This window comes from Myotis nattereri (assembly GCF_964212035.1).
Source record: "Myotis nattereri genome assembly, chromosome: 1".
NCBI lineage: Eukaryota > Metazoa > Chordata > Mammalia > Chiroptera > Vespertilionidae > Myotis > Myotis nattereri.
Genome location: NC_138075.1, coordinates 31,522,958 through 31,549,886, shown reverse-complemented (window position 1 = coordinate 31,549,886; position 26,929 = coordinate 31,522,958). Strand labels below are relative to the sequence as shown.

General features: G+C 43.6%; 1 protein-coding gene across 1 annotated transcript in view; it reads left to right on the top strand.

Moving 5' to 3' along the window:
• The first annotated feature begins 694 nt into the window (after nucleotides 1-694).
• Nucleotides 695-26,929, top strand: part of MTHFD1 (methylenetetrahydrofolate dehydrogenase, cyclohydrolase and formyltetrahydrofolate synthetase 1) — a 56,726-nt gene continuing 30,491 nt past the window's right edge. Inside the window, exons 1-8 of the mRNA XM_081086070.1 lie at nucleotides 695-860; nucleotides 11,127-11,211; nucleotides 19,077-19,136; nucleotides 19,537-19,590; nucleotides 20,922-21,058; nucleotides 21,184-21,284; nucleotides 23,186-23,322; nucleotides 24,225-24,336. Coding sequence (XP_080942196.1) covers nucleotides 820-860; nucleotides 11,127-11,211; nucleotides 19,077-19,136; nucleotides 19,537-19,590; nucleotides 20,922-21,058; nucleotides 21,184-21,284; nucleotides 23,186-23,322; nucleotides 24,225-24,336 — 727 coding nt within the window. The 5' untranslated portion in view covers nucleotides 695-819. The remainder of the gene's footprint in view (nucleotides 861-11,126; nucleotides 11,212-19,076; nucleotides 19,137-19,536; nucleotides 19,591-20,921; nucleotides 21,059-21,183; nucleotides 21,285-23,185; nucleotides 23,323-24,224; nucleotides 24,337-26,929) is intronic.

The following is a 26,929-nucleotide window of genomic DNA, read 5'->3' as shown; positions in this document are numbered from 1 at the left end:
AGGTGACCACGCACAAGGAGGTGACCCGCACGTGGAGGTGACCCGCACACGGAGGTGACCCCGCACACGGACGTTACCCCAGACATGGAGGTGACCCGCACACGGAGGTGATACGCACACGGGGGGGTTACCCCGCACACAGAGGCGCAGGCGCCGCTGCTCGGCCGGCCTGAACCGGCGGGCGGGGCTTCACGGTGGCCGAGCCTCGGTCCCCTGCGATCTTCAAGTTACGGGCGCCGCCCAGACCCCACGACTCAGCCTCGGGTGGGGGCCCGTTTGACAGCGTGGTTGGGCGGGAACGCCACTGCAGAAAGCGCGCGCGAGCGTCCCGCCAGAACGCTTTTGGGGGAAGCCCGCGCCCTCAGCCCCCGGGGACTTGCTTCCCACCCCACCCCCGCGTCCAGGAGGGTCGGGGAGACCGTCCGGCTCCCGCGCCCGCGAAACAGATCTCCCGCGAGACCGCCCCTCCGCCTCCGCACCCGATAGGCCGGAATAGAGACCCTGCCCCCTCCTCAGCGGTTCCCCGCCCCACACGAAGGCGCTTCCACCAGCCACTCATTTCTTCCCTCCAGGCATCTCGGAGTTCAAATTCCCGCCGTATTCCAGACCCTCCACCCCCTCGCTGCTCCCAGACGAAGGGAAATGCGTTCTCTCGGACTGCGCACGCGCAGGCAGGGGCGGGCGGGGCGGGGGCGCAGGCGCAGAAGCAAGCTCCTCCTCGGCGGTCGCTAACCTCGTGGGCCGGCTGTCCGCGGCAGCGAGGGGAGTCCAGCCTTGATTTCGGCGGCATCCATCGTGGGCAGCGGACTAGGAAAGGTCATGGCGCCGGCGGAAATCTTGAACGGGAAAGTGGTCTCCACGTAAGCACCTGTCGTTGTCAGGGCGCGTTGGGCTGCAGGCAGGGGTTCTGAGCAGGGTGTGCAGGTCAGCAGCAATGGACCCATTTTTATTTATTTTTTATTTTTTGCGGGAGGGAGACCTGTAGCGCAAAATCAGACCAGCCCGGCGGGGAGGAAGGACGTTGTCCTGAGCCCTTCACATCGGAAGACTGGTCTCCTGTAGCTGAGGAAGGGGGCTCGGGCACAATCCGCGTTTGCAGATGGGCTGCCTGTGGCGGTGCCCGCCAGAGACGGTGCTTCTGGGACAAGCCCTCTTACCTGGCCCGCTCTGCTCCCAAAAGTGCGGCTGCTGACAACATTAATTTCAGAGAGGAAGGGCAGGGAGAGAGAGAGAGAGAGAGGGGAGGGGAGGGGAGGGGAGGGGAGGGGAGGGGAGGGGAGGGGAGGGGAGGGGAGGAGAGGGAGAAACATCAATAATGAGAGAGAATCATTGATCGGCTGCCTCCTGCACACGGAAGATCGAGCCCACCACCCCGGCATGTGCCCCGAGGGGGAATCTAACCTTGACCTCCTGGTTCATAGGTCCATGCTCAACCAACTGAGCCATGCCTGCCGGCCAGGGCCTTAATTTTCCCTTCAATTTAATGGTCCTCCAACAACCATCTCCGTGTCCTGGTCCTAGAGTTACATTCTAGTTTGGCCCTTGAATTTTGACAGTGTTCCATATTCCATTTGACTTCTTCCTGTGTTACCCCCACTGGAATACCCAGTGGATATGATTGCCAGACTTACTCCCAGGAAGTTATACCCCTCTGCTTTTTGTGTAGGAGGTGACTAGTGGGGAAAGATGAGGCTGGAAGAGAGAAAGACGTACAGGGTGGTGCAAAAATAGGTTTACAGTAATAATCAAGAATAAACGGTTTCACATAGTCACAACGGTAACCCTACTTTTGCCACGCCCTCTTGCAGGTTGCTCTTGGGACCTTGAACCTCACCAGTTATTTTGTAACTGCCGTAGTTGGCAACAATAACTCCTATGAACTCCTAATTTTGTGAGTAGAGACTTTTTAGTGAATTATAGAGTCGTTGGTGGCGAAACCCACCTTGGAGCAAAGTGATTGTTTCCCGGAGAAAGAAAGTGAAGTGTGAATTAGACTGTGGTGACTCACACTGGTGAGGAGACGCCCCAGGCTTTTAGACTAGAAATCACAATGCTTATATCAGGTTGCTTTTTTTATATATAAACTTTTATTCTTTAAATATATATACATATATATATATTTTATTGATTTCAGAGAGGAAGGGAGAGGGAGAGAGAGAGAAACATCAGTGGTGAGAGAGAATCATTGATCGGCTGCCTCCTGCATGCCCCTACTGGGGATCCAGCCCACAACCTGGGCATGTGCCCTTGACCAGAATTGAACCTGGGACCCTGCAGTCCGCTGGCTGACGCTCTATTCACTGAGCCGAACCAGTTAGGGCCAGATTGCTTTTCAACATGTGGTTTGTTGAATTGCATTGTTTCTGTTTGACCTTCATTTTTTGTTTATTTATATTCAAACCTACTCCCTTTAGCAGTGGCTTTTTCGTGATGAAAGCTTCCTTTTAGAAAGTCTGGTTTGTGGAGATAATTTAGGTTTGCTTCTTGGCAGGCTGAGAATAGGTGCTCACTGAATATGTTTTGAGTGAAGAGCAAGTTAAATATATAAGCTCCATAAGGGCAAACACATGCATTGTTTTGTTTATGTCTATATAAACACTTATAAACCTTCATTTAGAACATTAGTTTTGTGGCTTTAAGCAAATTAGCTTACCTCACCGTGCCAAAATTTCCTCAAATGTAAAATAAACATAATATCGAGGACATTGAGTTGTTTGGAGAATTAAAAGAGTTATTAACTGAAGACCATTTAGAATTGCTCCTGGCACAAAGTGTCCAATACACATGAGCTGTATTAATAATTAGTAATTACAGTTGACCCTTGAACAAGGGCTTGAACTGTGCAGGTCCACTTACATACAGATTTTTTTTCAATAAAGATATAGTCAGCTCTCTGTATTCCCTGCATTTCACATCCCTGGATTCAACCAACCACAGACTGAAAACAGTATTTTCTCTTTTTTTTAAATATATGTTTTATTGATTATTTTACAGAGAGGAAGGGAGAAGGATAGAGAGTTTTAAACATAGATGAGAGAGAAACATCGATTAGTTGCCTCCTGCACACCCCCTTCTGGGGATGTGCCCACAACCAAGGTGCATGCCCTTGACCGGAATCGTACCTGGAACCCTTCAGTCCGCAGGCTGACACTCTATCCACTGAGCCAAACCGGTTAAGGCTGAAAACAGTATTTTCAATCTGCAATTGGAAATTGGCAGATGTGGAGGGCCAACTGTATACATTCTTCTAGGCCAGCGGTTCTCAACCTGTGGGTCGCAACCCGCTTTGGCGGTCGAACGACCCTTTCACAGGGGTCGCCTAAGACCATCCTGCATATCAGATATTTACATTATGATTCATAACAGTAGCAACATTACAGTTATGAAGTAGCAACGAAAATAATTTTATGGTTGGGTCACAACATGAGGAACTGTATTTAAAGGGCCAGGAGGTTGAGAACCACTGTTCTAGGCTATTTTATATAAGGGCCTTGAGCATCCTCAGATTTTGAAAGCCTCATGGGGAGGAAGGGGTGCTAGAACCAATTCCCCTCAGATACTGAGAGACTACTGTCAGTATTAAGTTTTGGGGGAATCAAGAATTATACTCAGATTTTCGACAGTGTGGGGCAGTGCTCCAAATCCCTGTGTTGTTTGAGGACAACTGGAGTTCAAGTATACATGGGTGATTGATTCATTATCTTTTAGACAACTGCCTTAAGGTCTATTTCAGTGGCTCTCAACATTAGCTGCACATTAAAACCTCAGGGAGCTATTTTTTTTTGTTAATTATTTTTATTTAAATGTGAATATATATTAAAAAGCGCACCTATCATAAGTGTGCAGCTCGATGAATTTTTCACAACTGAATTTACCTGAGTAACTAGCACCCAGATGAGAAGTACCATTGGCATTCCTCTCACTCTCATCCAGTCACCACCCCACAAAGGTAATCACCATCCTGCCTTCTAACACTGCCTTCCAGTGCCACCTGTTTTTGAACTTGATATAAATGATATCTTACAGGATAAAGTCTTCAGTGTCTGGCTTCTTCTGATCAACATTGTGTTTCTGAGATGATTCCACATTGCATGTAGTTGTAGTTCACTTACTCTCTGTATTGTATTCTATATGAATATGCCACTATTTTACTTATCCATGGACATTTGGGTTCCTAGTTTTTGGTGGTTATGAATGAATAGTGCTGCTATGAGCATTCTTTTCTGTGTCTTTTGGTGGAACATATAATATACACATTTCTGTAGGTTAACATATCTAAGAGTAGAAGGGCGGAATAATAGGACATGTGTGATCAACTTTAGTAGAAATTGCCAATCTTTTTCAGTGTGGTTTTACTAACTTAGGCTTATAAGGATCTTTTGAAAAAAGTATCAGTGCTTGGTACTCACACCGGACTGATTTAATTAGAATTGCTATCCATAAGCTACTGGACTCAGTATTTTAACAATCTTTTAAAAGCTCATTCTGTGATTCTAATGCACCTTGAAGGTTGAGAACCACTTAAAGCCTTAACACGTTAAGCGCCATGTCAGTCACCAGTGACTGAAACAGAAAGGAAGACAAACAGGCTTGGCGCTTAACGTGTCAAGTCCAGTGCTCATCACTGAAGAACAGTATGGCAGGAATGTGGCCGTAGGCATTGAAAGCATTTTTCTGGAGAAGACTGTTTTGGGTATTGGAAGGCTCTCTCCCAGCATGCTCAGGGTTAACATAGCTAACCCGTCCAGTGCCCCATGGTTGAGCAATCAGTTAGTTCCTGCTAACACCGTTCATAAAGGAGCATTAAGACTAAGGCCTCTTTGTGCTTGCAGATTTCTCTCTAATGTACTTACAAAATGGCTCTTTCAGACACTGCCACACGTTGGCACCTCGACTTTCATGGAGAGTTTGACTCTAGGAACTGGTAGTGCTCAGAGTTCCTCAGAGAGGGGGAGCTCTGCAAGGAGGGGCAGCCTGCCTGGCTCACGGGGTCGTGCAGTCCCAGCTCCTTGTGCTGCAGCTGACCCTTGGGGAAGCCTGAGCTAGAATGTGGTTCTGACCGCTTGACTAGTTTGGGCTACAGAGGCTCTGGGCAGGGTGTCCCACCTTTGCTCTTTTGCTGGGCCAAGGATATTCTTGAGGAAAGGTGAGCAAACTTCTTACATTGCAGCCAGGGATCCTGGAGTCTGGGGAAAGGGTCCCTCATTCCCAATTTTGCAGGTCAGCTTCCTCGGTTGCCATCAATTTTGGGGTCTCTGGGGGCAGATTTGCAAGCCCTGGGCAGTTTATTCCCTGATGTAGTGTTTGAATTGTAAACTCTCTTCCTTGGAGGGAGGAAAAGTAGGGCAGGTCATGAGTTTCACAGTCAGAATTTCTCCAAAATCCGGTCTACTCCCCACATCTCATCCTGCAGCGAAGGAAATAGTTGAGGCCAGAAACGTGATGAAACTTGGCCATCGGTTACTACGCTGGTTAATAGCAGAGGCTCCACTAGAACCAAGGTCTTCACAGGGTAATGGTGTTTTCTGCTTTATTAGGTACTTACCACTTTGCTTAAAAGGACTTTCATAAACTAATCTTTTTTTCTTTATAGCAATCTTCTCACTGCCCTACTTCCCACTCTGCTGAGAAGGCCGTTCCTAACTTTTATTTACTTTTATTGTTCTCCCTTTATACTTTCCTGGTAGCTAAGACTAGACAAAGTTCATCCTTCCAGATTCCTTCTCTGGCTTTTCCACCCTATGGGAAATCTGGATCTTGTTGCCAAATTATCTCCCTTTGGGAGGAAAATCCCCATTTCTTTTTAAGGGGAGTTCCAAGGTTGCAGCCTGAATTTGATAATTGGAGGAGAACTGAGGGTTAGAGATAAGTGTCTTTTTTTTTTTTTTTTTAATCCTCATCTGAGGATATGTTTTTACTGATTTTAGTGAGAGGGGAGGAACATCAGTGCCTGAGGGAAACATTGATCGGTTGCCTCCTGTACCCACTCCCACCAGTGATCGAACCCGCCACCTGGGTATGTGCCCTGACCGGGAATTAAACCAGCAACCTTTTGGTGCAAGGGATGATGCTCCAACAACTGAGCCACACTGGCCAGGGCAAGTGTGTGTCTTTTTTGGATACTTACTTATTCAACAAATATCTGTGTGCCTCCCAAATGCCAGGCACTCTTCAAAGTCATGAGGCTGTAAAAGTGAACAAAACCTCCCAAATCTCTCATATAGTTTGTATCCTGAGGGGTGGAGCTAGGCAATAAAAAAAGGTAAAGCCGAATGTGAGAGGGTATGAAAGTGAAAGCCAGAGTAGGGAAGAGGGACAGATTTCTGAGGCATGGGGTTGCAGTTTTCAATATGGGAGTGAAGTTCATACTCACTGTCAAAGTGATTTGTGGGCAACGATTTGAAGGACGTAAGGCCATGAGCCTGCCAATGTCATGGGGAAGAGGACTCTTGAACAAAAACAAATCTATGCCATGGACTTTGACCTCATCAATTATTAAGCCATTGCCTTGGGTCAACAGTGATGGATCCTGGAAGCTGATTGTGAATAGAGGAGCTGAGTGAGGGGAATCGACATTGATGGTGACAGCACACCCTGGTTTTAGGGAAGTGTCCCTTAGGAGATTATACAAAAGGGTTTAAATTAGACAGTGTTAGAAAAACTACCCTGATTTGGTTTTTAAACTAGAAACCACAGTTCTTCCATATGTATGCTTTTCATAGTGGGGCCCACTAAATTTTGTGATTTGTTTGACTATCCCTTTTCTTTGTTTTCTGTAATGGAGCCTGCCCCCTCATTGATGGCATTTTTCTTAAGTCTTTTTTCTAGAAAGACCAGCTATACACAGACAGATGATTTGCCTCATGGCAGGCCATTGAGTGAAGGTGCTCTGAGTGTTTGTGGGTTGAGCAAAGCAAGTTGGATCGTTTGTGAGCTTCCTCTGTTTGTGGGTGGTATTCTCGGAGCTAGCCTGCTCCCTCCTCCATGGGCTACTGGGTAACTCAGTTTACCTCTTTGTGCCTTAGTTTACTCATCTGTATATTGGAGTAATATGGCACCTAATTCATGAGGTTGTTAAAATTAAATGAGTTATTACTTATAATAAAGCAGTGCCTGGCACATAGAAAGTTTTAATAAACAGGTGCTTGGAAAATACTTGTTGAATAAACATGTGGTATTTGTGTTTATTCAGACTGTATCTTTGGTAGCCTGTCTATTTCAAGACTATCTAACCACAGATTTGGCCATCAGAGCGGATTATGTTCCCAAGTCCCAAGCAGGCCTCTGGATCATCTCCCAAGGGGAATATGGAAAGAATGTGGAAAACTGGGGTTCTCCACTTGGAAAGAAAGAGCAGGTCAAGAGCTCTTATCTGAGATAAGCCTCACAAAGGCCTGGCCTTTCTTGCTTTTAGAAATGACAGAAGTGCTCTGGCTGCTGTAGCTAAGGTGGTTGAGTTCATCCCATGCACCAAAAGGTCACTGGTTGCAATCTCCGACAAGGCACAAGCCCAGGTTTTGAGCTAGATCCTCCATAGCGGGGCATGCGAGAGGCAGCCAATCGATGTTTCTGTCTCACATCCATGTTGCTATCTCTTTCTCCCTTCCTCTCTCTCCAAAACAAGAAAGAAAGAAACAGTTCATTCTTGTATTATTTATTACTGATCACTTACTAAAGCTGTGCTCTGTGGGCTTTTTAAGAATCATTTGAGGATTACTCTAAGCTTCAGTGTTTGTTGACTCAGGCAGCTTCATTTTCATGTAGCTGTCTTCTCCATATAGTTAAATATCCTTTACTGCCTTCTTTGTCTACCTGTAGCTTCTGTTGAGATGTCTTTGTTCGGTCATATTTTAGGAATGCTTTTCTCTCAGTCCTGAAGTTCCAAAATTAGAAAATGAGCCATCATCTTAAACAGAATGAATTGGATTTGTAATGGACTTTTCCAGGAATAATTGTACAAGACTTTGGGCAAAAGCTATCTGGGTGACTGTTTAGGAGTGTTAGGGGTCCTCTGACTAGGACTCTTCGGAGGTAATATGATTCCATACAGATGTGCATCTTTGACTTTTATTATCTAGGCTTTTTTGCAACTGTTTGGGAAATGTTAACTTGGAGGAAACTGATAGTAACAGACTCTTGTCCATACACATTCAAACACACATTGACAGGTTGAGATCAACGATTCCCACTTTGATGTTTGCCTCTTAGAAAGAAAAGATAATGCCCCAAATTGTGTTTTATTGTTCAATACCAGGGTTTCTCACCCTTGGGCACTGTTAACATTTCCGCTAGATAATTCTTTGTTGTGGGGAGGGGATATCCTGTGCCTTGTAAGATTTCTAGTTGCATCCCTGACATCTACCCACTAGATGCCAGTAGTAACTTTGTTAAAGCTTCATCAGCATCTGTTCAGAACTAATTGGCTATGATGACTATTTTACTAGTATCTATTGTCATGACTTGAGAAATTTTAATGGTTTACTACTATTTGTCTTACTACATTCGTTGACACTCAGATATTTTCTCCAACATCGAGACTGAGATATTTCTTCCCCTTAGATTTTAGAAGATGTTGATGGAGGATGGTGTAACTTTGGCATGAGTAGTTCTATTTGGGGATCGGGAGTATTTCTCCAAATGCCTATTTCTGCTTCACTTTGTCCCCACATCTTTTACTAGGGTGGTATAGATCATGGCCTTGGTAGAAATGGGCATCTGCAACTCAAGGAAGTTTCTGTTAATTTAGGTTTCAGTGTTTAGGAAATTCTTCTATTATAGCATTTAAACTTTCTGGAAGTAATGAGCTATAAAAATTAAGGCACTTTCCACCATTTAATTCATCACAGCTCTGGGACCCTAACGTAAAGACACAAAGGAGAAGGAGTGCTGACTTTACTCTCCGGAGTCCTCTTTTTTAAAAGTTTCTGAACTTCAACCATACCTGACACTTGGCTTTCTTTATTTCACTTTTCATTTCAGGGTTCTTCAGCTAGTGGCCTACCCAGGAAATTAAAACAGGAAAGATATTTTTAAGGGACTTACGGAGACCCAATTACCACTGTCTTTTTTTTCTTTTTTCTCACCAGAGCTGAAAACTTTCCACTTGTTGCTTTAGTGTTTGGAGCTATTGCCTTAGTTCTTGCTGATTGTGCATTTCTAAATGCCTCTTATTGCTATTCTGGTCATGTCTCATAACAAGGCCTAAATGTTAGCTTTTAAATAAATCTTTTTAGTGGGGAGAATATCCCTGCTAATACAGTTTCAAAAACAATCCTGCTTTTTAAAAAAAAATATATTGTTATTGATTTCAGATAGGAAGGGAGAGGGACAGAGAGATAGAAACATCAATGATGAGAGGGAATCGCTGATCAGCTGCCTCCTGCACACCTCCCACTGGGGATCAAGCCTGCAGCCCGAGCATGTGCTCTTGACCGGAATCGAACCTGGGCTCTATCCACTGAGCCAAACCAGCTAGAGCAACAATTCTGCTTCTGAGGAAAAGTTTCAGGAAGTCAGTGTAACTAATCTGAAGCTATAATCTTTTTTAGAAAAAAATATTGCAAACTGAGACCCACTTAAATGATAGCATAGAAAATACAGAACATTTTGTCCTTTGTTCTTAACATTCTGGGCTGACACATTTTCCACCTATTCCACCTTGTAGAACTGGGTTCCCATAGCTTGCTACCTGCTGGGGAAAAGTATTATTTTTAATTTTCTCTACACTTCCTTTTTCAGGCCTCAATGCTCACTTATTCTGGAACCCTTATGTGATTAGATAAATAAATGCACCGTATCAGTATGAAATCTGCTCTGTGCCTTAAAATGTTTGTAATTGTCAGTCTTTCCAGCTCATTTCACAACCCCAAAACCTCAGAGTCATCTGTAGCTCCAATGTTTTCTCTGTGCTTCATATTAATATGTCTAAAATCCAACCACTTCTTGACAGCCTAACATTGATACCATATTCCAAGCCACCATCAACCCAGGCCTGGATATTAAGAAAAAAATTGTAAATGGAAGGTTATAAGAGAGGGTTTCGCGTGCCAGCAAAAGTTACTGGCGTGCCATGTTTGGCACGCGTTTCAGGGGTTGCCCACCCCTAACATAGACAGATCTTGTTATGTTCATGACTGTGTCAAACTGGGCAAGGACTATTTTGACTATTTACTTATGGATGTAATTTAATATACTTGATGTCCTATTGTTATATTGTTGAGAAGTTGTGTGTTGATAAGCTAATTTATCATTGTTTCAGATCAGATTATACTTTCAACCTTGTGTTAAATACTTTTGTAAGGAAAATCCTTCTGTGAATTAGAGTATAATTTTTTAAATTTTTATTGAGAGAGAGAGAGAGGAACATTGATTTGTTGTTCCACTTATTTATGCATTCGTTGGTTGACCCTTGTATGTGCCCTGACCAAGGATCGAACCCCCAACCTTGGCGTATTAGGATGATGCTCTAACTAACTGAGCTACCCCAGCCAGGTCTAGAATAAGATTTGTAAATTCAAATTTTTAATATAGCACTTGGTGACTAGAAACAATGAAGAAATATGAGGATTAGCAGCCTTCCAGAAGTGTTGGGCCAAGTTTTCATTTGTTCACTGTGTTATCTTGAATGCCATAACTAATATGTTTTAAACTGTCCCCAACTACATGACCCAGTCAGTATCAATAGAAGTTAGAAATGATCCATGTCGCCCTAACTGGTGCTCAGTGGTTAGAGCATCAGCAAGCAGACTGAAGGGTCCTGGGTTCGATTGCAGTCAAGGTCACATACATTGGCTTCAGGCTCAATTCCTGGCCCTGGTTGGGCCTGTGTGGGAGGCAACCAACTGGTGTGTCTCTCACACTGATGTTTCTCTCTGTCGCTTTCCCTCTCTTCCACTCTCTCTAAGAATCAATGGAAAAAATATCCTCAGTTGAGGATTAACAAAAAAAAAGAAGAAGAAAAGATCCATGTCTATTTGAAGCCTGGAAAATTGATGGGCAGTACATAGTACATATTATACCTGTTAATGACTCTTCTGTTTTTCATTTAAAAGAGAAATACATGTAATAATCCACATCATTTTTTGCTTGAAACATTGTGTTAACTCCAACCTTTCCTTTTTCTCTAGGCAAATAAGGGAGCAACTGAAGAGCCAGGTCACTCACATGAAGGAGCAAGTACCTGGTTTCACACCAGGCCTGGCGATATTACAGGTATTATGGCAGTGCATTTCCACCAATAACCTCCTTACTCAGTCTCTCAGTAGCACTTAAGACAACAAGAACTTCAGTCTCTCCCCATTTTTTATTTATTGGGAGGGGCGTGGCTTCTGTGAAACCTTAGACCAGTGGTTCTCAACCTTCTGGCCCTTTAAATACAGTTCCTCATGTCGTGACCCAACCATAAAATTATTTTCGTGGCTACTTCATAACTGTAATGTTGCTACTGTTATGAATCGTAATGTAAATATCTGATATGCAGGATGGTCTTAGGCGACCCCTGTGAAAGGGTCGTTCGACCGCCAAAGAGGTTGCGACCTACAGGTTGAGAACCGCTGCCTTAGACCTTTGCAGTTTCTCCTTGCAGGTTCCTCTTCAGCTCAACTTCTAAATGTTGGCGTGCCCTGGCCCTTTGCTGTTCTCTGTGGGCACCCTTCCCCTAGTCCAGTGTCTCTTGAGATTTGGTCTTAGGATCCCTTTATGCTTTGAAAAATTGAAGACCTTTAGGAACTTTTTTTTAAAGGAACTTTTCTTTTATCTTGATTTATCCATTGGTATTTACTGTATTAGAAATTAAAAATGAGAGGCTTAAAAAATATTTACACGTAAAAATGCCCAATAGGAAGATCATTATATGTTAGCATAAGTAACATTTTAATGAGAAAACTTGTAGAAAACAAGATTTAGTGAGAAGAGGGGCAGTATTTTACATTTTTTGCAAAACCCTTTACAGTCTGGCCTAATGGAAGACAGTGGGATGCCCATCGCATCTGCACTCAGTCTCTTGCTATATGCTAGTGTGATTGAAATGTATGAGCCAGCGGTCCCGGATTGCGAGAGGGATGTCTGACTGCCGGTTTAGGCCTGATCCCTTCAGGGATCCCTACGGGATAGGGCCTAAACTGGAGTCGGACATCCCCCGAGGGGTCCTGGATTGTGATAGGGTGCAGGCTGCATTGAGAGACGCGCCCCCCCCCCCCCCCCCACTCCGTGCACGAATTTTATTCACCAGGCCTCTGGTTTTTCTTATAAAGATGTGAAAGGGAAGGCTTTTTAAAATAGTCTTTCCAGATAATTGTGAATATACCAGGATTCAGTAAGCAGAGTTTTTAAAGGTTAGTTACAATGTGTAATCTGAACCTTATCTTTGAACTTTCATACTTTGTTGCATCGAAATCTGTGTTGGAGTTTGAAAGAAAATGTACCCCATGCATAGTTTTGTTATGTCCTTCATTCCTCATTTGGAAAATAATAGTTCACTGGCATATGCAGATCTTCCAAATGTTAACACATTGATCTGGTATAAAAAAATCATGATCATTAATATCACCAATGAACTCATCGGAAAAGACTTTAAATATTGAGAAGTCAAGCTCACAGGAGTGAATTAAAAAATTCCGGTTTTTCGCTTGGAAACTCAAATTTTATCATTGGCCAACAAATACAATTCGTTATTTTCCTTGAAGTAGCAGGCTAACTTTGTCCACTGTTGAGAAAATATTGCCAAATATTCAAAGCTGAATAATATTGTTTGTCAGTTCTTCTTTCAAGTCAAGATGGTGTTCCATTTAAAAATGCAGCTGGCTCAGCTTGCAAGGCAAAACAGCACCAGTGCTTCTGCCGCCAGCCAGTGTACTTTGGTATGCAGCGGAAGTGCTCGATGCGTGCTCCCCAGTTCCCTACACAGGGTTCTAAAAAGGTCGGTTCTCAGGGTCCAGGTTTAGTAACAGGAATGGCTCTCACTGCTTCACCCGGGCACTTGTAAGTGACACTGGCATCAGTTTTTCCTGAGCATGGATGACAGTGAAGTCACCAGCCGTCTTACTCATTCACCATTACTTGTGCAGCCTCGATATAAATGGCAATACAGTGAAAAAAGCAAGTGACATTGTCGTGTCATTATGAAAATTGTTTGGCACTCAACAGGTCTGAAAGGTCTTGGGATTGTCACAGGAATGTGTGGACCATTGCCCCAGGCCAGCGATTTCCAACCTTTTTGCACCTCATGGCAAACAAACTAATTACTAAAATTCTGTGGCACGCCAAAAAATGTATTTTTTGTTGACCTGACAAAAAAAGAAAAAAGGTATAATTTTGACTCATTCACACCAGACAGCTATTGTTGTGTTGGCTGTTGGTTTTTGTTGGTTTTTGACAACCTAAGAGAAAAGAGGTCAGTGCCTCTAACTAAATAGTCAGGCATTGCATGTTTTAAAAATTCTTGCGGCACACAGGTTGAATATTGCTGCCCTAGGCAATATCACCTGGCTCTGAATATCAGCGGTAGGCCAGTAACTTATACAGCCTGGATCTCTTCTGAGTTCTGGACTCTGGCTTTCTGGGACATCACTTATTTCCCTTTCTTCTAATCTTTTTTGCTTGTTTCTCATCTCTCTGAGGAATTCAAATCTCCTGTTTCTTCCTCATCTCACCTAGAACATTTGAATACCTTAAGGCATAGCTTTCAACCACTTTTTCATCTTGTTCTTTCTCCAAGTGAGCTCACTCGGTCTCATGGTTACATGGGAGAATACATCCTAATTTAGGCCTCTGTCCACATTTTCTTCCCTGAGCTCCAGGTTCATCCAGTAGGAGGCCTTCAATAAATATTTGTTATATAGACAACTGTACAAAGAATATTTTGAAGGCTTGATTTGGGTGACAGGAAACTGATACCTTTCATTTGAAATTCCCTTCAGAAAAACCTGCTTCTAGGTAGCTCAGTTAGAGCGTCGTTCTGATACGCCAAGGTTGTGGGTTTGATTCCCAGTCAGGGCACATACAAGATGAATGAATGCATAAGTAAGTGGAACAACGAATTGATGTCTGGCTCTCTTTCCCTCCCTCCCTTTCTCTCTCTAAGCCCAGCCAGCATGGCTCAGTGGTTGAGCATCGACCTATGAACCAGGAGGTCACAGTCGAATTCCCGGTCAGGGCACATGCCTGGGTTGCAGGCTCTATCCCCAGTGTGGAGCGTACAGGAGGCAGCCGATCAGTGATTCTCATCTCCCTTGCTAAGTTTCTGTTCAATATTTATCAAGAATTTCAGAGTGAATAGTACTTATATATTTCCCCCATTTTTGTTAATTTTATTAAGAGGCCTTAGCTAAGCCCTGACCGGTTTGGCTCAGTGGATGGAGCATCAGCCTGCGGACAGGGGGAGGGTCCCAGGTTCGATTCTGGTCAGGGGTATGTACCTTGGTTGCGGGCACATCCCCAGTGGGGGGTGTGCAGAAGGCAGCTGGTCAGTGTTTCTCTCTCATCGATGTTTCTGACTCTCTATCCCTCTCCCTTCCTCTCTGTAAAAAATCAATAAAAATATATTATAAAAAAAAAAAGAGGCCTTAGCTGAGAAGAAAAAAGAAGGCCTGTTCTGCCCGGTGTGTTCTCTCCTGTGGTGGATTTTTCTCTTTTTACAAATTACTAAGAATCAAAGGTATATGTTGTGGGTGTACACTTGGTACATGTGGGGGATCAGTTATTTCTGGGCTCAATCTTGTGAGTTGTTTGTTGTAGAAAGAGTAAATGTCATAAACTAGAAATCTGTTTCTTTACCCCTTTCCTTAGCAATATTGTTTTTTTTCTCCTGTTTTAAAGATTGATTTCTAAACTCATATTTTAAATTTATTGATTGCAAGTGTTTTTGTTTACATGAACAGTTTTCTACAGCTTTGTCTTCTCTGTCCTCGCCAATAAAACAGTGGTAGAATATTTTAATCTTGCACTTTAGCACCAGAGTTAACATCTTTCCATGATGCAAGGCTTACACATACTATGGTGTAATTGTTGCCCTTAAACAAATAGCTAATATTTCTCTAGCAAAATGGGTTTATTCAGGAACAACAAACAATTGTAATTCAGGACATGCAGTCTAAAGTGCACCACGTGCAAATCCAGAGAAACAAAGGAGAGGGAAGCTCTTTGGGGGACGTGGGAGGGGCTGCTGTAAAGGAAGAATCCACTGGAGGAAACTGGAAGGTCAGGGTCTGGTGACCTTTCATTGGCTGAGCTGTGGCAGCCTCCCATTGGCTGAGCTGTTAAGGTGGAAACCTTTCTTCCTGCTGAGGTAGTCAAGTTATACCACTTCCTGTCAGAGGTGCACGGTCCATCTCTACCTGCTGGGGTCAGTCGTGTGCTTTGAGTGATGTGTGTGAGTTCTCTCTTCTAGCCTCCCAACTCCACTTTCAATGAGCTTTCTGTGTATTTTCACATAATTACATCTCTGCTGCCTCGACCTCTCATTTTTTTTTCCGTCCTGGTGACCTGGCACCACCATCTTCGCACACCTGCAAACCAGAAACCTGAGATCACCTCTAGGATCTCCCTCACTCCACACATCCCCTTGGGGATTATGGTGCTATTGAGCCTGCCTCTCCTAAGCTCTTGGAATCTGTTCCTTGTTTTGGTTTGTGCTGCTCCACCCCCTGGGGCCACTGCAGTCTGGCGCTTACAGGTTTTAAGTTTCTGATCTGGATGCTTCCAGTCCTTTGCTGCCCTTGTCAAAATGCAAATCTGATCACCACCCACCCATCCACACCCACTCCCATCCCTCCGGGAGGAAAAACAGTACTGCTTCATAGTGTCTGCTGACATTCAGTGATTTGTGTATATTGGTAATAGCCCTGCAGTTTGGGCACTGCCTCCTTATCATCACAGAAACTGATGCGCAGGAATCTTGGGAAGCTTTTCCGAAGCCATGGTCTGCAAGGGACTGAGTCTGGGATGTGAACCCAGATCTGTCTCCAAAAACCATTCGCTTTTCCCCTTTGTTTTCCTAATTTCTTAGCATTGCAGTCAAGGATATTCATGATCTGGCTGGGGTATATGTACCTAAAAGTTGGAATTTTTAAAAAACATAATAGACTGTTAACTTCCCAAATAACTGAATATTTAAAATAAGTTATGACTTGACTTTTCATTCTCAGAGATACAAATGAGGTTGTGTTCCATCCCCGTAGCATATAAAATACTTTACAGTAAGAAAAGCGTAATATGCTAATTAGACCGGACAGCCAAACAACCTTCCGGACAAAGCTGGGGCTGGGAGGGCTGAGGTAAACATCCATGGCTACGAGGGCTGAGCCCCTTGCACGAATTTCGTGCATCGGGCCTCTAGTCATTAATAATGTAAGAACTAACACTTGCTTCCTACCAGGACTATTCAGAGTGCTTTGCTCATGGCAACTCATTCAGTCCTCACAAAGGACACGGCCATAACAATAAAATTAATGAAACAATAAAATTAATTAATTCACCTGACCTGAATATCTCTTGAAGCAGAAAGAAAGATTAGTGAGTAGACCAATACCCAGGTTATTTTATGTTATAAAACAGGGGCCCAAGTCCAAATGCTGTTCAGGTTGTAAAGTGTTAAAAAAAAAAAAAGCAAAATGTGTGACAATACATGGCCTGAAAAACCCTAAATATATACCGTCTGGCTTCTTCCAGAAACAGTTTGCAGACTCCTGTTGTTTAAAAAAAAAATGTTTCTAACTTGTTCTGGGCAAGGACTTTCTTCAATAATGTAATTCACCTCCTTCTGAAAAGAAATTAGCATTCTGATAAAATGCTTAAGTGATTTTCTTGATAAACTCTAATGGATTTAAGATTTGTTCTAGGGAACCAGTCTTCCACCCACCCACTTGATTGACAGTCACGAATCTACTGTTCTTCATAAACTTCTTTTTGCATCGAGTCTAGGATGATTGTATAACCATTTTCCTGTCCTGAGAGTGAGTCTTTGAATTGGCTCCTAAGAGGTCTTTTGCTTTGCATTAGGACAGTGATGGCGAACCTATGACACGCGTGTCAGAGGTGACACGCGAACTCATTTTTTTGGTTGATTTTTCTTTGTTAAATGGCATTTCAATATGTAAAATAAATATCAAAAATATAAATCTTTGTTTTACTATGGTTGCAAATATCAAAAAATTTCTATATGTGACACTGCACCAGAGTTAAGTTAGAGTTTTTCAAAATGCTGACACGCCGAGCTCAAAAGGTTCGCCATCACTGCATTAGGATTATAACGAAACTTTGACATACGCTCATAACTGTAACTGTTAAGCTTTCTTTTTAAAATGAGTGGCAGTTTTGCCCTAGCCGGCTTGGCTCAGTGGGTAGAGTGTCAGCCTGTGGACTGAAGGGTCATGGGTTCGATTCTGGTCAAGGCCATACGCCTGGGTTGCATGCTTGATCCCCAGTAGGGCTGTGCAGGAGGCAGCCGATCAATGATTCTCATCATTGCTGTTTCTCTCCCTCTCCCTCCCTCTCTGAAATCAATAAAAGTATATTTAAAAAAAATAAAATGGAGGTTTAGAAAAATTCTTTCTGAAACATTTAGACAGAAAACAGTTCCTATAATGGAACAACAACAGCAAAAAAAATTACTACGTCTCTGAAGGAAAATGATGTGACAGCAAATTCAGCCAAGTGGATCCTTCAAGTGCAAATATAGCAAAACGATATTTTCAGATACAGAGAGACTCAGAAAAATGCCTACATACCTTTCATGGAAAAGTGACTTACAGTTGCGTGTCAGCTACCTGAGAGATGAGTGAAAGTAAACTGCAGTCGAGAGAAATTATAATTTTAAGAGGATGGGCAGGGGGCGATAAGACCATTTAAACTCAGAGTGAAGTCTAAATAATGAATTGTAGTTATAAATATTAATGAAAATGTAAAAAAATACTCTGTATTTAGGACCATCTTCTTTCCTACTTTGATCTAAAAGTCAGTGCATTAAATCTGGTAACTCCGTCAATGAAGGTTGGATGCTAGGGGCAAAGAATGTATATAGAAAATGGCCAAAGAAAAAAATATGTGAGGCACTAAAATTCTAAGGAAACCCCCACAGGAAGCAGGTTAGATTCAAATGAGCCATTAAAAAAATTACATTTCCCTCAACAGACTTATCTTTCAAGAGATGAAATTCACATTGGCATTGGCAAAACAGATCTGTGTAAAGAACAACAGAAGCTAAGAGTGAGGCAATGATCGGTGGGCCTTGGGTTGGGGGAGCTTCCCATTGTAGCATCAACATGACAGGGACTGGAAATACTCTGTCACTAAGGCCCGCTTCTTTCTCCGCGGTTGTCCTGTTAAAAGGAGTCTTGTGTCAATATTGATGGACCTACCATTTTTCCCTCTGCAATTTTGGCAGAAGCCAAATTTATAGCATTTCACCCTGAGCGTCTATTTCAACCTTGAAAAGGATAATTGTCAACCACTGGAACATGGAAAAGTATTTGTAAAATAAAATTTTACAGATAAACGGTTACAGGGAAAACCTATAAATATGATCATGATGAAGTAGATACTAGTAGAAGGAACATGGTGAGACCTAGCACAGTGGTTCAAAGGATTTGGCTGCTTCTTTGTCTTGGGGCCAGCAGACTGCCCTTTGCCTCGCACAGGTGTCTGCTCTGTGTAAGGTAGGAATAGTCCACCCTAGCTGGTTTTCTTCTCTTGTGCGGGCATGAGAGCTCTCCACTGCCCTTGGGAGTGAGGGAGAGGAAGCAGAGTGTGCCCTCTGGGTGTTCCTGTCTCAGCTGTATTGTTTCTCTTCCTGATGGCAGTCCCCCAGCCCTGTCTCTCTCAATGTCAGCAGAAATTCTACGGTTTAGGCAGGCCTGCAGCACCCTGGCCTAATTTTCAGGGCAGATACAGACGTCCCCTGCTTTTTCTTTTCTTTTGGCCTTGTTTGGGGAGGGATCCCTAATCCCACCTGTGTCCACATCTCCACCCTCCTCCGACCTCCTGATTCTCCTGTTAGAGTTCTCTGCAACAAGAGTCAAAGAAGCTTTTCTGTACACCTTGACTTTCCTGATCGTCTGATTTGCATGTATTTATTATTCTAGGTTGGCAACAGAGATGATTCCAATCTTTATATAAATGTGAAGCTGAAGGCTGCAGAAGAGGTAAGGCGAGATCAGCAGTGTTGTCACCCCCACCTCACCCAGGTCCTGCCTGCTACCCTTGCCCTTTGTGCCCCTCCCCATAAAACCTTTTCTCGCCCACAGCAGACTTTCATTTATGTTGCAAGTCAGAAATGGGTGACTTAGAGCTGCAGCCTCTGGTTTACCCTTGAATATTTTCTAATCAGTGATCTGCCTACTTCCCAACGAGCAGGAATAGTGGACATGAAATTGCTGAAGTGCAGTGATGACAATTACGTAAATGATGAGTGGGTCAAAATGAGAGGCTGATTTTTCAGAACACAGGGTGAAATGATTAAAACACCGCATGGTTTGTTTTAGTCATATCTGTATGTCTCAAGTTCTCTTGCTGAACACCTGTTTTAAATGTTCATTTTTGCAGATTGGGATCAAAGCCACTCACATTAAGTTACCAAGAACGGCTACAGAAGCTGAGGTGAGCTTTTAGGAACTGAGTGTGAAGAGGGCAGCTGAAGGCTTTCCTCTCTGGTTTTGGTTTAATAGAACTTTAGGGATTGATACATTCGGCATACAGAAGACCTCCAGGTAATTCTTTCTCCACAGACTCTGCCTCTAGAAAATCTTTGAAAATACCTACGGAGTAAATGGTGCAAAGCTAGGGTATGAATGTTTGGTACTCAGAGTGTGATTGCAGCAGCATTTGTTTCCACATCACCTGCAGTGTTGATTAAAAAATGACCCCTTGCCTATAGTTATATGCATCTTAAAAACCAAATGTGCATTTCATTTATATGATGATCCAGAATAAACAGAACAGCCCAGGCGGTGTAGCTCAGTGGTTGAGCATCAACCTATGAACCAGGAGGTCACGGTTTAATTCCCTGGTCAGGGTACAGGGCTGGGTTCCAGGCTTGATCCCCAGTAGGGGGCATGCAGGAGGCAACCAATCAATGATTCTCATCATTGATGTTTCTATTTCTCTCTCCCTCTCCCTTCCTCTCTGAAATCAATAAAAGCATTTTAAAAAAAGAATAGACAGGATAAATAAGTCTGTGATTAAAATCAGAACTGTGGTTGCTTGTAGATAGTGGGTTAACTGAAGGGGCAGGAGGGAAGAAGAACTTTCTGAAGCCATGGAAATGTTCTGTATCTGCAGTGTCCAATAGGGTAGCCACTAGCCCCCTGTGGCCATTTAATAAAATGAAAGAAAATTTAAAAATTCAGTTCTTCAGTTGTATTAGCCACATTTCAAGTATTCAGTAACTACTATTGTATTGTAAGCTGTGTAATAGAGAACATTTCTGTTATCACAGAAATCTTGATTTAGACCACGGTGACTGGGTATTATTGTTGAAGTTCTTAGTTCTTTGATGGGTTTCTTACCAGACCCCTGGTGACTATGTTCTGTGGTAAAGTAGAATTCTCTCAGGATTCAAGAGGAGGTACTTTTTTAAAAAAAATACATTTTATTGATTTTTTACAGAGAGGAAGGGAGAGGGATAGAAAGTTAGAAACATTGATGAGAGAGAAACATCGATCAGCTGCCTCCTGCACACCCTCTACTGGGATTGTGCCCGCAACCAAGGTCCATGCCCCTGACCGGAATCGAACCCAGGACCCTTCAGTCCGTAGGCCGACGCTCTATCCACTGAGCCAAACCAGCCAGGGCAAGAGGAGGTACATTTTGAGATGATTACAATTAAACTCTTAGGGGGCAATGGGACAACCTTCCTTTTGACTTGGAAAGTGTTTCTCCACCCTTTGATTTCTGTGTGACACACAGATTGTATGCGGTATTGTTTTTAGGTATTAAAGTACATTACGTCTTTGAATGAAGACCACACCATACATGGGTTCATCGTGCAGCTACCTTTAGATTCAGAGAATCCCATTAACACTGAAGCAGTGGTCAATGCTATTGCACCTGAAAAGGATGTAGATGGGTGAGTGTGGCTTAACTTTCTACATCACATTGCATGGTTCCAAATATAAATAATATATTTGCTTCTAAAGAGTAAAAACACCTAAATTACCTTTATTTCCCCCTTCATTGCTTTCACTGTTTTAGATTGACTAACATCAGTGCTGGAAAACTTGCTAGAGGTGACCTAAATGACTGTTTCATCCCTTGTACACCTAAAGGATGCTTGGAACTCATCAAAGGGACAGGTAAAAACCAAAAGCAAAGCACCGTTTCTTAGACCCTGGCCTTGATACGTGCAGGTACAGAGGAGGTTCATTGTGGGCCCTGTATAAATGGACTTGATTGGCACGAGGAGCGATCTGCTAGGGGGCTTTACCTAAATCCTCAGTATTCTCAACAAGCCTATGACATGGGTACTCTCATTATTCAAAAGCTGAGAAAACAGGCTCAGAAAGATTGAGTAATTTGTCCAAGAGGCAGCAGAGCCAAGTTCAAAGCAATGTGTGTGTGTGTGTGTGTGTGTGTGTGTGTGTGTGTGTGTGTATGGGGGGGCCGGGGGGGCTCTATGGTAGTAAGAATTAAATAGTATGTAGGGGTACAATGTGAAAAGTCCCCACCTCCCCAGTGGGCACCTAGACCAATGTCTGGAAACCATCTCTGAACAATTGGCTACATTACCTCATCGCCTAAGGAGCATCTTGGTGTTTTGATTTCATCACAAATCCTTTAGCAGAGCTTATTTTTTACGAGGAAGTGTGTCCTGTGTAGAGGAAGTGGATCAGAAGTTTGAAGTGGAAAATGTTGGCCTATGTAAAAGAAAATGTTCTGTGGTTAGTGAGAAAAGGTCACACGATAAGCCTTGTGACAGCTATCGCTGTCAGTCCCACCACTAAGTTTATATTCTGCTGCCCATTTAGCAGTTTGTTGCAACTTGATAAAAAGCAATCCCATGAGCCACAGCAGCTACAGGCTTCTACTTCCTCTAGTCTAACGGCTCGTGAAGCTGCCATTGGTTTAAACACTTCAGACTTTGAGGGCTTTACTTCTAGATGTTTGTGGTGTTAGCATTATATAGAAGCTTATCTTTTTTGGATAAAATTAATGTTTTGCAAGAAGCACAATTTAAGCACCAACTGCCTTAAGCACTTCAGCCACAGCTTAGGTAGGGGGGCTCAGGTGGAGTCTTCGGTACTTTATTTCTGCTCTTTTCCTAGCTCATTCTCAGACTCCGTTTGGCAGCCCCAAGCAGCTCCAGCCTTGTTCCATCCTTGTGCCTAACAGTCATGGGATTGGATCTCATTGGCCAGGGGATGAAATACGGTCACATAGCCACTGTTGGGTGCTCGCCCAGACCATTTCTATTAAGTAGAGTATGTCAGTCGAGAAAAGGACATGGGTGTAGTGCCAGAGGGACGGATGCTGAGTAGGCAAAAAGAAAGCTTTCTACCACAGTTAAATTCCCCTTTTTCACTTTCCAGCAAATAACCCTATGGATCAGGCCCTAAGCCAAAAGAAAGTTAGGTGAGGAACTGCATAAATACGCCTACCCAGGTGGAAAGAATCACCAATATGTATTAATCTAATTTCCCGCACTTCCCTCATCCCATTGCATGCCTCCTATTTGTCATCACTATTTTTTCCATGGAGTTGAATCTGATGTCTTCTTCCATATGGCTGTTTATTAGCTGTATGTCACGGTTTCTTTTTTTTCTTTAGTGTAGGTTTTCTTCCCACTTTCCGGTGACTGAATGAATGTATCTTGGCTTAAGCAGCTCTCAAAAAACCCACAGCAAGAAAGACACATGTGCTGCAAGCCTCCAGCGTGCTTGGGTCTGGGGTGACCCTGTGCATTCCTATAGTGCTTGCTAGAATATTTTGGAACGGTTTGAGGCCTTGCCCTGCTGCATCCGGAGCAAGGTTATAGAAATTTCAGACAATCGCAAAAAAAAAAAAAAAAAAAGAAAGAAAGACACACACACACATGTACAGGACTAATTTGTAGCTAAAACCCTAGAGTTGTTGGAAGATTTCTTATTGGTGCTCTGAATCTGTTTCCATGCACTTGTTCTGAATTTTCCCACATAGGTGACATGCGAAGGAGGGCGGTTCCCCCCAGTTCTCTGATGCACGCTGGCTTTTCTTGCAGGGGTGCAGATTGCCGGGAGGCACGCTGTGGTGATCGGGCGCAGTAAAATAGTCGGTGCCCCCATGCATGACTTGCTTCTGTGGAACCACGCCACAGTGACCACCTGCCACTCCAAGACTGCCAATCTAGATAAGGAGGTAGGGGGTCCAGCGTGGAGTGGAAGATGATGATGATGTGTGTGTGTGTATATTTGTGTGCATGTGCATATGTGTGGTGGCGTGTCCTCACTTAATGGGAACAACTAACATTTAAGTGCCAGAAACTATCGTGTACTTTACCTCATTATCTCATTTATCCTAACAATTCTATGATTCTTCTATAACTGTTCTATGATTCTTGTCTCATTTTGTAAGATGAAAAAACGAATTCACATGGAGCACTTGCCCAAGGTTGTGCAGATTTTGTTCTGACTATATTCTTTCTGTACCAGTCTCCTCTGTGGCAGATAGGGATTGGCAGAGTAAGAACTAGGATTGACTCCTGGCAGCCAGATCCCAAACTGATAAGAATGGTGGCCTCAGAGATAAAGGTGCTTCGGGGGGAAATGTGTGGACAGAGGTCCCATGACACCCGTCGCAGCTTGTTCTTGCCCCCTGCTTCAGATTCCTGAGCCCGGGAATTCTCACATGTACACATCCTGTTGACAGTGCAGTCTCTTAAATGTGGAGAGAGCAGGAGAGAGGCCCGGCACCTTCTCTTACAGTTGTCGCCAAGCAGCCTTCTGCGGGAGGTGGAAGTTCCCACATTTCACCGGGAGCAGCCTTTGGATATTTTTCATTCAGGACATCATCCTAGGCCTTTGGCTCCTTTGGGTTCTTATCAAGTTCCCCATTTGGTAAAATAAAAGGGGGGCTTTTGAAAGGGGAGCTTTTGACGTACAGGAATGAGCAGAGCATCCAGAGAACTGTCAGTGAGTGGCCTGCAGAAAATAGCTGATGACGGTGAAAATCTCCTGCAGGGATGGAAGGAATGTCCTTTCCACGTCTAGATTTTTTATGTTTCGCTTTTAATTTCTGAAGTCAGAATCCTCTCTCCTTAGGTAAATAAAGGTGACATCCTGGTGGTTGCCGTTGGTCAGCCTGAAATGGTGAAAGGGGAGTGGATCAAACCCGGGGCAGTAGTCATCGACTGTGGAATCAACTACGTCCCAGGTGAGTGTTGCTGGGAGAGGAAGGCGGGTCTGTTGGAGGGCTGGGCTGAGGAAGATGTCTAGGTCATCAGGTGAAGCCTCAGTGGGAACCCCTGATCCTGTTTTAGGCTGAAGTGCTGAGCTTCAGTGTGATGGGCCTGCCCACGGGTGCTTGCAGTCAGCAGATGGGACGTCGCTCCTGGCAGGCAGGCAGGCCAGCTTGACAGCAGAACCCGTGGTTTTAGCCGCTGCTGTGCAGCTCCCGAGATGACTTTGTCCGGGGAGAAGACTGCACAGGGGGCAAGAGGGAGGTTTTACAAGAAAAAGAAGGGGTTTGACCTTTTTCTAGGCTGAGAGGGTAAAGCCTTACACCACGTCCATAGCTGTCCTTGGCACCCTTCTCCCTAATTCCTGCCTCTCTCCTGTTTCTGTTTATATGTCACCATTCTTCCTTCCCACAGGTCTCGACCTTTTCTTCTCCCTCCAAATTATTCCCCTTATTGGATTTATTTTTAAATATTAGATTTTCTCCTCCCTTCTCTGTCCTCAGTGTCACCGTTGAGTGTAACCCTCTCAACTGGACGGACTGCTGTGAATTTCTTACCAGTCTGATGCCTATTCAGATCCATCTGTGTGCTCTTGCCATATTCACCTTGACATGGGCCCATGGGCCTCCTCGTCCATGTGACTCGTCAGACTCCTTAACCCCGTCCTAGTGGCAGCCACCTCTGCGGCCTCTTCTCACATGCACTTCGTGAAAACCTGCCTTAAGTTGTTGTAAACGGACCACATGCCCGTCCGCACATGCCTTGTTTGTCCTTTGCGGCATCTACACCTGCATCTTCAGTGGAGCAGGCTGTTCTTTCTTCATGGAGTTTTCAAACATAACATTTGAAAGTACAGTACAGTGTGTACCTGTGTACATACCTCATAGATTCAAGAAGGAACAATCTTTAATCGAGAGACTGTTTCTCTGCACAGGCCTTGGGCTACACAAAACTGCCTAAGCTCAGCTGTGACCTTCACTTTCAGCCAACTTCCTCCCCACCTCGTTTCTGTCTGAAATGCCCCTTCTTCCTCCCAAACCTTGCCTGGTTTCCCTTCAACAAGGGATAGTGTCCTCTTCTGACAATCCCTTCTTCCTCCCTCCCTCCCTCCCTCCCTCATTCCCTTCCTCCTCATAAAACTTGTGCTTCTTTTATCATACGTGTCTCATACTTGGTGCCCTGTGGGCTCCTCCACGAGTCAGTCAGCTTCTCCAGGGCAGTGGTCTCTGCGGTGCCCTGTCCAGCGTACGCCTTCTAGCCGCTTGCACCCTATTGTATCTATCGAATTATTGAAGAGAGTTACAGCAAGAATGATCATTTTTCTCCCTTGCCATCTCAGCTTTGAAATATAGACACTAAGCTGCCAGGAATATTAGTCACTGTCAAGCCTTCACTGTTTTTAACCTGCCTCCCACTCTCCCTACCATGCTTTTAAGACAGTAGCTCATAAATGAGCACTAATTTTCTTATAGCGTAATTATCTAATGGGTGATCGAGAAAGTACTTACCTACAACTCCTCACTTTGAGCATTTGCGACGTGACATTTACGCTCATTCTCTTCAGAACCTTGCATCTTCTGTGTCATATTTCTGCACTGGGCATTTTGTGGGGGGGACTAGATTTGAGGGAGATGAAGAAACACCTGGGTGGGGATCTTAAGTCTTGCAGTTAGGTAAGAAATTTGCAGGTAAATGTGACTTAAACATGAAACTTACCATTCTGTGCACATTTATTCCTCATGTAGATGGTAAAATGTGAATAAGATCAATGCACTATCTTTACTGATCATATAGGTGAATAAATATCAATAAGGCAGGATTTTAATGTCCCCACAAGATGGCAGAATAACTGAGTTGCAGACAATGGGTCTTCATTTTGAAAGCACAGCTGGGTCACTTCTTGGTTCATATTTTGATCATTTAAATCATTTGTGTGGATAACATTATGTCACTTGCCAAATAAGAATGAATTAAGGTGTGTGCTTCCCTCCCCCCACCAAAAAAAAGGAATATTTTAAAAGTTTCAAGTGCAGAGCAGAAAGAATTGGCCAGAGAAACACATCAAAGTGTTCTTCCTGCTTGGCTTACTAAAGAATTTGAGAAGGACTAGATCCGTGGTCAGCAAACTGCTGCTCTTTGGCCCCTTGAGTGTGACTCTTCCTAAGCCTTAGGAGTACCCTAATTAAGTTAATAACAGTGTACCTACCTATATAGTTTAAGTTTAAAAATTTTGGCTCTCAAAAGAAATTTCAATCGTTGTACTGTTGATATTTGGCTCTGTTGACTAATGAGTTTGCCGACCACTGGACTAGATTAATAGTAGGTTTTATTTGAAGGGGTTATAAAAAGAGGGAACTGATTCCCCACCCTGGCCCAGTCCAATCTCAACTCAGCCAGCACAGTGGCTTCTATACTGGACTCTATTACTGGGGGCACCCAAATTAAATGTGAAGGAGTAAAGTCTCAGCTGGATCTTCAGTTGAATTTTGCCCCTATAATTCCCAATGAAAGAAACGTTCTAGGCCCCGGGGTATTTAACCAAGATGTTTGTTGGTTACTAAATCCATT